Here is a 13,113-nt window from a genome sequence, read left to right on the forward strand (position 1 = left end):
GCCTGCTCGGCTTACTAATTGGACCTAGAGGGTAGACAGGAACCTGAGGGACAGAATTCTTCCCATTGGCTCTTCTTAAAGTACTATGTTACCAAATGTTAAAATAACTGGAATTGTCTTACTTGGACACATAGCAGGATGTTTGAGTAGCTTTACTGCTGTAATATTAGTGTTTGTTAACCCAGAGAGCCTGATGTTTCTGCAGATGTGCAGCATCTCATGCATGGATCTAGCACAATCACTGTAAATGACATCATATCATAATCCACAAGGAAGGGTCGGTGAATTGTGTTGGATTAATAGAATCATAGAATTATACAGCACAGAAGGAGGCCATTCGGCCCATTTTGTCTGTGTTGGCTCTTTGAAAAGAGCTATCCAAGTCAGTCCCACTCCCCCGTTCTCTCCCCATAGCCCTGCAAACTTGTCCTCCCCAAATAATTATCTAGTTCATCTTAAAAGTTGTTTTTGAATCAGCTTCGACCACCCTTTCAGGCAATGAAACATAATGAAACATAAACAACTCACTGAGTGAAAAAAATTCTCACCTCCCGTTTCTTTTATCAACTATTTTAAATCGGTGTCCTCTGGTTATCGACCCACCTGCCAGTGGAAATAGTTTCTCCTTTTTCACCCTATCGAATCCCCTCATAATTTTGAAAACTTAGGGCTATTAAATCTCCACTTAAACTTCTCTATTCCAAGGAGAATAATCCTAGCTCTTCTAGCCTCTCCTCATAACTGAAGTCCCTCATTCTGGTACCATTCTAATAAATCTCCTTTGTTCCCTCTCCAATGCCTTGACATCCTTCCCAAAGTGTGGGGCCAAAAACTGAACACAGTCTCTCGCTGAGGCCTAACTAGTGTTCTATAAGGGTTCATCATAACTTCCCAACTTTTGTATTCTATGCCCCTATTTATAAAGCCTAGTATGTCGTATGCTTTTTAATTACTTTATCTACCTGTCCTGCCACCTTTAAAGATTTACTTATAAGATTGCACCATCTAGCTTATATTGCCTCTCCTCATTCTTCCTCCCAAAATGCTTCACTTTGCTTCATGTATCTGCCCATTTTACCAGTCTGTCTATGTCCATTTGAAGCCTGCTACTATCCTCCTCACTGTTTACTTCTTTTCCAGCTTAGTATCATCTGCAAACTTGGAAATTGTACTCCCTATACCCAAGTCCAAGTCATTTATATAGATCAAAAACAGCAGTGCCCATTCCTGATCCCTGGTGGCCACCACTGCACACTTCCCCCTCCAGTCATAAAAATAACTGTTCACCGCCACTCTGCTTTCTGTCTCCCAGACAGTTCTGTATCCATCCTGCCGCTGCCCTTTAATACCGTGGGCTTCTATTTTATTTACAAGTCTCTTATGTGACCCTTTATCAAACACCTTTTTCAAAACCCATACACATCAGCTGCCTGCCTTCATCCACCTTCTCTGTTACTTCATCAAAAATGGTCGCTTTATATTAAAACTGTGGTCATACAGTGTTCAATTTGCTTTGCAGTGAAGTAATCAGGTATTGAAACAAATAGAAAAACAACTGAAAATAGATGGAAAGAAAGCTTAAACTATTAAAGATGGAAAGTATTATTCAAATAACGTCACCTCCATAGAAAAAAGAGATTCACTGCTCGTTTTCATCTGCTGGGACAAAAACAATATTTTAGTGACCATAAAAAATATTTTCTGAATATCAATGTTTTGTAAATTTTGATATAGTTTGAGAGTACAGGGGCACAGTGAATCCTAGGTAAACGTGATGCACAAATTCATAGGCCGACCACAGTGACACATTAACAAATGCATAATTGTGTTGCATTGCTGCTGCATATTAAAACCACAACACACAGGATTTCACTGCCTCTGCATTGGAGCGCCTCCAATCAGGCTTTGGAGCAAATAGAAAAGTGCATGAAATACATGGAAGGAAATGAGCAAAAAGGTCATAAATGTTTAAGACGGAAAGAATGAATGCAAATGCCACTGATTTTAAAAGTAATTTTTTTCTGGAAATCTGACTGCTGGTGGAGGAAATAACACATTTTTAGTGTACAGTCTAAGCATAAATTCCCAATTTCATGGATAAACAGCCAAAACATGTACATTATGTACGTATTTCCATATCATAAGTCTTAAGTAACATTCCCCTATGTTTTACCAGGTATTAACACAGTGCGCCAAGCGATTTTATAAATCCTTCATGAAATAAGAACTGACAATTTCCAGACAACAGGAGCACCAGAAAGTACAAGCAAAGTTTTCAATACTTATTTAACAATGATTTCCAACCCATTCAAACCCGTTTTCAAACTATGATAAAATTAAAATGGACACAGAGGGAATAGGGAATCAAAGAAAATAGAATGGAGTGAGAGGATACCAGCAATTCATTTTTCTATACGTTAGGGGCAATATTACAGTAATAAAACTATTTGGCGGTTTGTGTAACTTTAGATAATGTTTCTCTCTGTGAACAATAATCAGCTATTTGAACAAGTAGAAAAGTGGCTGGAAATACAAGAATTGAGCTCGTTAAAACTAATTCATAGAATGTTAACAAAAATGGAACATTAAAAACTATTAGGTATTAAATACAAATACCTCAGATCATCACAACAACATGCATTTATACATCGCCGTTCAATCTCATCCCCCCTTGATCACCCATCCCACCATCAGCTCAACATAGCATCAAGCTGTGTTTTTTAAGTAAGTCCAGTGTCCTGGCCTCAACCACCCTCCTTGATAACCTGTTCCAGTCGTTAAATGAGTTAAAAAAATGTAAGTCACCTGAGTTAACGGAATAGAACTCTGACGTGGTTTTTCTGACTGTGGCAGAAACAAAAGAGACGGTTTAGTGTCCCTTTACAAATTATACTCTCATTTTGAAACAAGCTGTTCTCACATCTATAGCAGAGAGTGGGAAAAGTAGTTAGGAAAAAAATGACATGTGAAAGGTTTAACACTGCTCTATTACCAGAGCCACATTTAAATTAACACAAATCTACTCCTAGAATTGAGCTGCACCATTGGTTGACATTGAAACTGTGGTGACTCAGTGTTTTATCGCCTCTGCAGGGAAGAAATATGATATTAGGAAAAGTGGCTCTGAACATTAATTGAAAGAAAAATGTAACATTAAAATACAAAATACAAATATTGTAGATCACAAGATCGGTTTGGATGATGAAGGGCTTTCAGCCTATTCAATCTCATCTTCCAGATCACCCCACCTCTTGGCCCTCCAAATTGCTTTTTAGACAAATCCAGTGTCCTTACCTCCTTGGTAACCTGTTCCAATTGTTAATTACCCTCTGAGTAAAGAAAAAAAAATCACCTGGGCTGATGTAATAGAACTCTGACGTGATTTTGGTTGCTGTTGGCAGAAACAAAACAGAAGGTTTACTCTCCACTCTAAAAATGCTGGTGGTTTGTGTAACTTTAGATAATGTTTCTCTCTGTAAAAAATGATCAGCTATTTGAACAAGTAGAAAAGTGGCTGGAAATACAAGAATTGAGCTCGTTAAAACTAATTCACAGAACATTAACAAAAAAGGAAATACCTCCCAGTTTTTAATGTTCCATTTTTGTTAATGTTCTGTGAATTATTCTAAACAAGTTCAATTCTTCTATTTCCAGCCACTTTTCCACTTGTTCAAATAGTTGTTTATTTTTCACAGAGAGAAACATTATGTAAAGTAACACAAACCACTTTCCACACAGTTGGAGCGTGCCAAAACACCTATCCTATGTTGAGAAATTCCTGAAGAACACCATCCCAGACCCCTGCTCAATCAACGAGTGGTCCTCGCCTCTGCTGCCCTCGGGCCAGCTGCAGAGGTGAGGAGACCGTGGACCACCTTTTCCTGGAGTGTTGTTTTGCAAAGGCGATTTGGAAAAAGATGGAATGGATACTCTCGCGGTTCATCCCTGGGGACCACTGTCACGGCACTCGGTGCTGTACAGCCTCTTCCCGGGCACTCACAGAGAAACCCACATCGAGTGTGCCTGGAGGATCACAAACTCGGTAAAGGAGGCCCTTTGGCACTCTCGAAACCAGGTGTTCTTCTGGCAGAATGATGGGACTGAGAGCGCCTGCCTCAGGCTCGTGCACATTAGGATCAGGGACTATATACTGAGGGACATTCTGAAGCTTGGCTCAACTGCGGTAAAGGCCAAATTGGGCCTGACGCTGGCAGGAGCTCCTCCTTTGCAAACCACTCAGGACTCACCCAGCGGGTAGCCCATGAGCGCACCCAAAACTATGACTAAAATAAACATGAGGGTAACCATATAAATGTACAGGATGTTCGAGATGGAAACAAAGATCGACCCAAGCTGCTTCCCTAATGCTCCCAACCCTGTCCTCTGCCTCCATTACTCCCGCACTGTCCTCCTCTCCCACCGCCCTCCCTGACCCCTATCCCTGCTCAACCGTCCTACAGCCTCCCTCTCCGTCGGGTCCACTGTGGGAGTCGCCACTGGCTGTCCACTCTGACTGCCCTAACCCCCATTCTCGCCGCAGCCACTCTGACTGCCCTAATCCCCATTCTCGTCGCAAGGCCCATCACTCCCTGACCATGGGGGCCAACCTCTCCTCCCTCATCCACATCCTCACCCTCCTGTCAGTCCCCCCCCTCGCCCCCACATTCCTCCACCAACTGTCCCCTCCACATCGGCTTACAAAATGTCCGCTCCCTCTTCAACAAAACACTCACCATCCAAGATCTCATCGTCGACCAAAACATCGACATTCTCGCCCTCACTGAAACCTGGATCACTCCAGGTGACACCTTCCCTGATAGAGGCCACATCACCCGGCTACACCTTCCATCATAACCCTTAACCTAACTGCCGTGTCATTCCCTCGACCTGGTGATTACTCGGAGCTTCACCGTCTTGGACTTCACCATCATCAACAAAGCAATCTCGGACCATCATGTCATCTCCCTTAACTCCTCAATTCCTCTTCTACCACCACCTCCATCTCCTACTGCACCAGAAAAGAAATCTCTCCTCCCTCCCTCTTGGACTCCCGCCTTGGAGTCATCTGAACTCCTTCCGCTCTGGGCTTCCTCCAGCAAAGAACTATCCTCCTCGGCCACTATTCTCCACAGCACTCTCACCTCCACTCTTGATTCCCTTGCTCCCCTCTCTTCCCGAACCGTCTCCTATTCACGTAAGTCACCATGGTACAGCAGCCACCTCCGCTCCCTTAAAGCACGGGTGCCTGCCACTGAAATGCACCTGGTTTAAATCAGACTTAATGGTCCATCGGCAGATCTGGACGGACATTATCAAATCTTACCGCACAACCCTTGCCTCCACTAAATCGTTGTTCTACTCCAAGACAATCCTGGAGGCCAAGGACAACCCCAGGCTCCTCTTCTCCATCACCAACCGGCTCCTCCGCCCACCCTCTCACTCCTCACGCATACTCATCTCAAATGCCAACTGCGAGGCGATGCTGGAATTTCTCGAATCCAAAGTCGAGGGGATCCGCTCTGCTGCCTCTGCGATTCCGTCTGCTACTTCCTCCCCATCTCCCTATCCCAGCCCCTACCCATCCCGCCCTACAAACCTTCGAACCTGTCTCCCACTCCCCTCACCACCACTATAACCCGCATGAAACCGACCACCTGCTCCCTTGATCCCATCCCTGTCTCCTTAACTCCCAGCTCCACCTCCTTGCCCCTCTACTCACAGACATCATAAACCTCTCCCTGTCCACTGGTGCTCTTCCCACCTCATTAAAAGCGGCCGTCATCACTTCTATCCTTAAAAATAACTGGATCCATCTCTACTCGCAAACTATCGCCCCATTTCCAGCCTCCCTTTCCTACTCCAAGGTCCTGGAATGAGTTGTTGTTTCCCAACTTTGCTCCTTCCTTTATCTTCATGAACCCCTCTAATCGGGTTTCCGTGCTGCTCACAGCAGAGAAACAGCCCTGGTCAAAGTGACAAATGACATTTTGCCCATCTGCGACCAGGGTTCCCTCTGCCTCCTCGTCCTCCTTGACTTCTCTGCTGCCTTTGAAACCATTGACCACTCTATCCTCTCACCTCAACCTTCACGGCTCTGTCCTTGACTGGTTCAGATTGTACCTCTCACACCGCCTTCACTTCATCTACACAAACGGTTTCTCGTCTAGTCCCCACACGTCTCGTGCGGCATTCCTCAGGTCTCTGTCCTTGGTCTCCTCCTGTTCAATATCTATATGCTCCTTCTTGGAGACATCATCCGCAGACATGGGGTCAAATTCCACATGTATGCGGATGATACCCAACTCTGCCTCCACCCTTGACTCCAGGACTACTGCTGTCCTGTCAGACATCAAGTCCTGGATGAGAGCTAACTTTCTTCAGATGAACATCAACAAAACCGAGGCTCTGATTGACTCCCGTCAGTGCCTCCACATCTCATGCACTGACAGCATCACCATCCATGGATGCACACTCCACCTTACTAAGCCGGTCCGGAAGCTTGGCGTCTTGTTTTGACCCTCAACTATTCTTTCGACCCCCATCTGTGCCATGACCCACTCTGTCTTCACCGACATTCGCAACGTCGCCCAGCTTGGCCACTGTCTCACACCACAGGCCGCCGAAAACCTCAGACAACTTTCATTACATCGAGGCTTGACTATGCAAACTCATTGCTTGTCGGCCTCCCCAACTCCTCCCTCCACAGGCTGCAGATCGTCCGGAACTCTGCAGCCAGTGTGCTCTCCCGCACCAGGCTCCATGACCCTCTCGCCCCATCCTCACCCAACTCCACTGGTTTCCCATCACACAGAAGATACAGTTCAAAATCCTGGTCCTCACCTTCAAAGCCCTCCATGGTCTTGCTCACCCCTACTTCTGCGACTTCCTACCATCCTGCTCGCTACCTCCGCTCAGCGGACTCCAGGCTGCTTCACGCCCCCCCCACCGCCTCGCTCTCCCCACTATGGTGGGCGGGCCTTCTGTCACTCTGCCCTCACCCTCTGGAACTCCATCACGCTGTCCCTCCACCTTGCACCCTCCCTTGCCTCCTTCAAGACCCATCTCAAGACCCTCCTCTTCGACCATGCTTTCGATCACCCTACTTCCCCCCCCTTCCCTCCATCCTCCCTGCTCCCGACTCCCAGCTTGAGTCCAAAACTCTGACTGTCCAGTGCATTGGGACGTCCTCCCGACGTGAAAGGCGCTATGCAAATTGTTGTTGATGTTATTGTGGTCCCGAAAATGTATGTACGGTAAACATGTAAGTGTACAGTGCACATTGGGGCACCTTCTGAAAGAGGCAAGTGCGCTTTAGGTGTGTGAAGGGCGCGCACATGGATGTAGTGCACACTGGGGCAACTCTCGACTGTTTTAAAGGGAGCGTCCCAAAAAATGTGTGCACAACCTCTGTGCGGTGAAGGAATGTAATATAAAGAATGGAATGTTTTTGTATCGGGAGAATGGGAAAAATGTAACAGAAGATGTTGTTCGTTGTTCTTGTTTTCGATTACAGTTGTACCAAATATTATATTTATGAATTGAACTCGTTAAAACGAATTCACAGAACGTTAACAAAAATGGAACATTAAAAACTATGAGGTGCTAAATACAAATACCTCATATCATCACAACAACATGCATTTATACATCGCAGTTCAATCTCATCCCCCCAGATCACCCATCCCACCATAAACTCAATATAACATCAAGCTACTTTCTAAAATAAGTCCAGTGTCCTGGCTTAAACCACCCTCCTTGATAACCTGTTCCAGTCGTTAAATTAATTTAAAAAATGTAAGTCACCTGAGATGACGGAATAGAACTCTGACGTGGTTTTTCTGACTGTGGCAGAAACAAAAGAGACAGTTTAGTGTCCCTTTACAAATTATACTCTCATTTTGAAACAAGCTGTTCTCACATCTATAGCAGAGAGTGGGAAAAGTAGTTAGGAAAAGAATGACATGTGAAAGGTTTAACACTGCTCTATTACCAGAGCCACATTTAAATTAACACAAATCTACTCCTAGAATTGAGCTGCACCATTGGTTGACATTGAAACTGTGGTGACTCAGAGTTTCATGGCCTCTGCAGGGAAGAAATATGATATTAGGAAAAGTGGCTCTGAACATTAATTGAAAGAAAAATGTAACATTAAAATACAAAATACAAATATTGTAGATCACAAGATTGGATTGGATGATGAAGGGCCTTCAACCTATTCAATCTCATCTTCCAGATCACCCCACCTCTTGTCCCTCCAACTCAGCATCAAATAGCTTTTTAAACAAATCCAGTCCCCTTGCCTCCTTGGCAACCTGTTCCAGTTATTAATTACCCTCTGAGTAAAGAAAAAGTCACCTGGGCTGATGTAACAGAATGACGTGTTTTTGGTGACTGTTGGCAGAAACAAAACAGAAGGTTTAGTGTCCACTCTACAAATTACACTATAAGTGAGTGGTACGCTTCAGCGTACAGCAACCAACAACTTGGACAAACATTTCCCAATATGAAATGCACATTTGTTATAAGTAGAATTAAAAGCAAAATTTGATTTTTAAACTATTATACAATAATAATCGTTGCATTTGATATATTGCCTTATAAATTCATTGAAACATCATAAAGCACTTCACAGAATACGTTGTAAAGTGAATTGACTGTATATTTTGTGGGCCAAATGCAGCAGTCAATTGCGAACAGCAGTGTCCCACAAACAGTCATGGATTGTGTGACCAAATTATTCTTATTTTTTTTGCCTTTGCAGGGAAGAAATTGGATATTAGGGAAAGTGTCTGAAAATTAATGGAGAATTAAGAACTCAGCATCAAATTGCTTTTTAGACAAATCCAGTGTCCTTGCCTCCTTGGTAACCTGTTCCAATTATTAATTACCCTTTGAGTAAAGAAAAAAAATCACCTGGGCTGATGTAATAGAACTCTGACGTGATTTTGGTTGCTGTTGGCAGAAACAAAACAGAAGGTTTACTATCCACTCTAAAAATGACGGTGGTTTGTGTAGCTTTAGATAATGTTTCTCTCTGTGAACAATAATCAGCTATTTGAACAAGTAGAAAAGTGGCTGGAAATACAAGAATTGAGCTCGTTAAAACTAATTAATAGAATGTTAACAAAAATGGAACATTAAAAACTATTAGGTATTAAATACAAATACCTCAGATCATCACAACAACATGCATTTATACATCGCCGTTCAATCTCATCCCCCCTTGATCACCCATCCCACCATCAGCTCAACAAGCTGTGTTTTTTAAGTAAGTAAGTCCAGTGTCCTGGCCTCAACCACCCTCCTTGATAACCTGTTCCAGTCGTTAAATGAGTTAAAAAAGTTTAAGTCACCTGAGTTAACGGAATACAACTCTGACGTCTTTCTGACTGTGGCAGAAACAAAAGAGACGGTTTAGTGTCCCTTTACAAATTATACTCTCATTTTGAAACAAGCTGTTCTCATATCCGTAGCAGAGAGTGGGAAAAGTATTTAGGAAAAGAATGACATGTGAAAGGTTTAAAACTGCTCTATTACCAGAGCCACATTTAAATTAACACAAATCTACTCCTAGAATTGAGCTGCACCATTGGTTGACATTGAAACTGTGGTGACTCAGAGTTTCATGGCCTCTGCAGGGAAGAAATATGATATTAGGAAAAGTGGCTCTGAGCATTAATTGAAAGAAAAATGTAACATTAAAATACAAAATACAAATATTGTAGATCACAAGATTGGTTTGGATGATGAAGGGCCTTCAACCTATTCAATCTCATCTTCCAGATCACCCCACCTCTTGTCCCTCCAACTCAGCATCAAATAGCTTTTTAAACAAATCCAGTCCCCTTGCCTCCTTGGCAACCTGTTCCAGTTATTAATTACCCTCTGAGTAAAGAAAAAGTCACCTGGGCTGATGTAACAGAATGACGTGTTTTTGGTGACTGTTGGCAGAAACAAAACAGAAGGTTTAGTGTCCACTCTACAAATTACACTATAAGTGAGTGGTACGCTTCAGCGTACAGCAACCAACAACTTGGACAAACATTTCCCAATATGAAATGCACATTTGTTATAAGTAGAATTAAAAGCAAAATTTGATTTTTAAACTATTATACAATAATAATCCTTGCATTTGATATATTGCCTTATAAATTCATTGAAACATCATAAAGCACTTCACAGAATACGTTGTGAAGTGAATTGACTGTATATTTTGTGGCCAAATGCAGCAGCCAATTGCGAACAGCAATTGTGTGAATTGTGAATTGAGCGACCAAATTATTCTTTTTTTTTTGTCTCTACTGGGAAGAAACTGGATATTAGGGAAAGTGTCTGAAAATTAATGGAGAATTAAGAAATATATAACATTAAAAACTGTGAGGTATTAAATAAAAATACTGTGGATTGGATCAAGAAGGCCTTCAGGTCATCAATCTCATCTTTCTGGAACACCCACCCTACCGCACCCAAATGCAAATGTTTAATGCACTTATTTTCAAACAAGTCCAGTGTCCTGGCTTCAACCACCCTCCTTGACTATCTGTTTCAGTCCTTAATTACCCTCTGAATAAAGAAGAGTAAGTCACCTTGGCTGATACACTAGAACTCTGGTGTGTTTTTTGTGACTGTTGGCAGAAACAAAACAGAAGTTTTAGTGTCCACTCTACAAATTACACTATAAAAGAGTGATACAAGTCAGCCTACAACAACCAACAACTTGTAATACAAACATTTCCCAATATGAAATGCACATTTGAAAATGACCAATTTATTTTTGTTTAGTTTTGGAGGGATTATTATTAGGCGTGTGGAGTAGGGAAACTTGCCGAAGGTTTCGCCCTCTGCCTGGAATTGAACCCAGGTGTCTCGTTTACAAGGCGAGTGCTCTAATCAGTGAGCTACAGGACTCCTTGGCAACCTGTTCCAGTTGTTAGTTACCCTCTGAGTAAAGAAAAAGTAAGTCACCTGAGCTGATATATTAGAACTCTGACGTGTTTTTTGTGACTGTTGGCGGAAACAAAACAGAAGATTTAGTATCCACTTTAAGAGAGTGATACACCTCAGCCTACAACAACCAAATACTTGTAATACAAACAATTCACAATATGAAATGCGTAATTGTCTACATTTGAGTAGAATTAAAAGCAAAATTCCATTGTTAAACTGTTATACAACACTGTATATTGTAATAACTTGCAATTATACAAAACCTTTATACAAAATAATATCTCAAAGTGAATGACAAGTACAAAGATGGGCTTAAAATTTGTTTTGAAAGAGAGGTCTTTGAAGGCATTGAGGAATGCCTTCAAAATATAGGAAGGTAATGTGAGTTTGGCAGAGGACAAGAGCAGTGTGCTGAAAGCTCCATTACTAATGATCGAGTTAAGGAAGCAAGAAGTCAGCAATAAACGAGTTGGAAAAGTGGGAGGTATGTTCTGAAAAAGGTAATAATAATCATTCTTACTTTTGGTATAGCACATTTCACAACGAGAGGCTGTCCCAAAGCGTTTCATAGGATATACTGTAAAATGTAGTCACTGTGTGTTTTGTGGGTGAACATGGCAGCTTATTTTCACTCATACCCTTGTCAATCCTCCTCCCCTCCCTCTGCAAACTTCTCTGCTGCATGTCCCCTCCACATTGTCCTACAAAATGTCCGCTGTATCGCTAATCAAGCCCTTACCACCACTACTTAATTGTCAACAAATTGTCGCCCCCACTCCCTCTCTGTCGCCCTTGAGTCATTCGAACTTCTCCAGAGTAATGAGCTTACTTCCTTGGTTGCAATCTTCCATAACTCTCTCTGTGTTACCCTCAATACCTTGCCCCCATCACTTCCCACACTGCCTCCGACTCCTGCAAGTCCTCCTGGTACACCAGTCATCTCCACTCCCTCAAGTCACAGGTGCAAATCACTGAATGCACCTGGCTCAAATCCAATCTAATGGTCCATCGCCAGATCTTTCTGGACTCTATCAAAATCTATAACTTCGCCCTCACCTCAACTAAATTATCCTTCTATTGAAGATCATCTTGGAGGCTAAGGAAAATTCCAGGGTCCTTTTCTCCACCACAAACTAGCTCCTCCGACCACCTTCCAATGCCTTGAACTTCCTCTCGTCTAACTCCAAATGTGAGGAAATGAAGAATTTCCGAGTCCAAAATTGAGGAGATCCACTCTGCTGCCTTAGCCCTTTCTACAACCACCCCACCCACTCGTTTCCACCTATCCCTCCCTTCACACTCTTGACCCCATCACCCCCTCTCACATTCGTCACTTCCCAAATGAAGCCCACAAGCCTCTCCTTTGATCCCATCCCTAGCCCCCTACTCACCTCCCATTTCCTCTGCCTTGTCCCCCTACTCACAGACATCTATCTACTGGCACCATTCCCACACCCTTAAAAACAGTAGTCATTATCCCCACCCTCAAAAATCCTTCCCTTGACCCTTCTCTCTTCTGAAACTATCAAGCCATCTCTTTCCTTCCCTTTCTTTCCAAGGTCCTGAAAAAAATCGTTGCTTCCCAGCCTCGCTTTATCCTCTCCTGCTACTTCCTGTTTGAACCTCTCCAAACTGTTTTTTGTGATGCCCACAGTACAGAGCCAGCCTTAGTCAAAGTTACAAATGACATTCTATCCATTGTGGCCAGGACATTCTCTGTCTTCTGATCCTTCTTGATTTTTACACTGCTTTGACACTGTTGATCACTCTATCTTCTACACCGCTTGTCCTCTCACCTCCACCTTCATGGCTGGTTCCATTCTTATTTTTTCCCCACTGACTCCACTTTGTTTCCACGAACAACTTCTCCTCTAGCCCTCGCACCATCATGTGTGATGATCCCCAGGGCACTGTCCTCGGTCCTCTCCTTTTTAATATTTACATGCTCCCACTCAGGGATATATGGGGTTAACTTCCACATACATGTATGGATGGTAACTAACTCTATCTCTCAGCCTCCACCCTTGTTCTCAGCTGTCTGTCATACATCAAAAGTCCTGGATGAGAGGCATTTTCTCCATTGAATGTGGTCAAGACCGAGGTTCTCTTGCTTGGCTCCCATCAGCACCTTCTCACCTCAAGCGCTGAGAGAAACACTCATCA

General features: G+C 43.0%; 1 protein-coding gene across 19 annotated transcripts in view; it reads right to left on the bottom strand.

The window, feature by feature from the left end:
- The window catches only part of phka1a (phosphorylase kinase, alpha 1a (muscle)), a 78,773-nt gene that overhangs the window by 11,567 nt on the left and 54,093 nt on the right, over nt 1-13,113 (bottom strand). For 3 of the 19 annotated variants that reach the window (XM_042340764.1, XM_042340763.1, XM_042340762.1), the window contains 10 exons: nt 10,969-11,007; nt 10,590-10,628; nt 9,909-9,944; nt 9,357-9,392; nt 8,917-8,955; nt 8,359-8,394; nt 7,804-7,842; nt 3,353-3,391; nt 2,806-2,844; nt 1,621-1,659 (listed from right to left, as the gene is read on the bottom strand). The exons of 3 other annotated variants lie outside the window; for them this stretch is intronic. In XM_042340764.1, the coding sequence (XP_042196698.1) occupies nt 1,621-1,659; nt 2,806-2,844; nt 3,353-3,391; nt 7,804-7,842; nt 8,359-8,394; nt 8,917-8,955; nt 9,357-9,392; nt 9,909-9,944; nt 10,590-10,628; nt 10,969-11,007 (381 nt within the window). The remainder of the gene's footprint in view (nt 1-1,620; nt 1,660-2,805; nt 2,845-3,352; nt 3,392-7,803; nt 7,843-8,358; nt 8,395-8,916; nt 8,956-9,356; nt 9,393-9,908; nt 9,945-10,589; nt 10,629-10,968; nt 11,008-13,113) is intronic. 13 more of the 19 variants (XM_042340768.1, XM_042340766.1, XM_042340769.1 and 10 more) reach the window with 9 other exon arrangements.

Source organism: Callorhinchus milii, unplaced genomic scaffold (assembly GCF_018977255.1).
Source record: "Callorhinchus milii isolate IMCB2004 unplaced genomic scaffold, IMCB_Cmil_1.0 Scaffold15, whole genome shotgun sequence".
NCBI lineage: Eukaryota > Metazoa > Chordata > Chondrichthyes > Chimaeriformes > Callorhinchidae > Callorhinchus > Callorhinchus milii.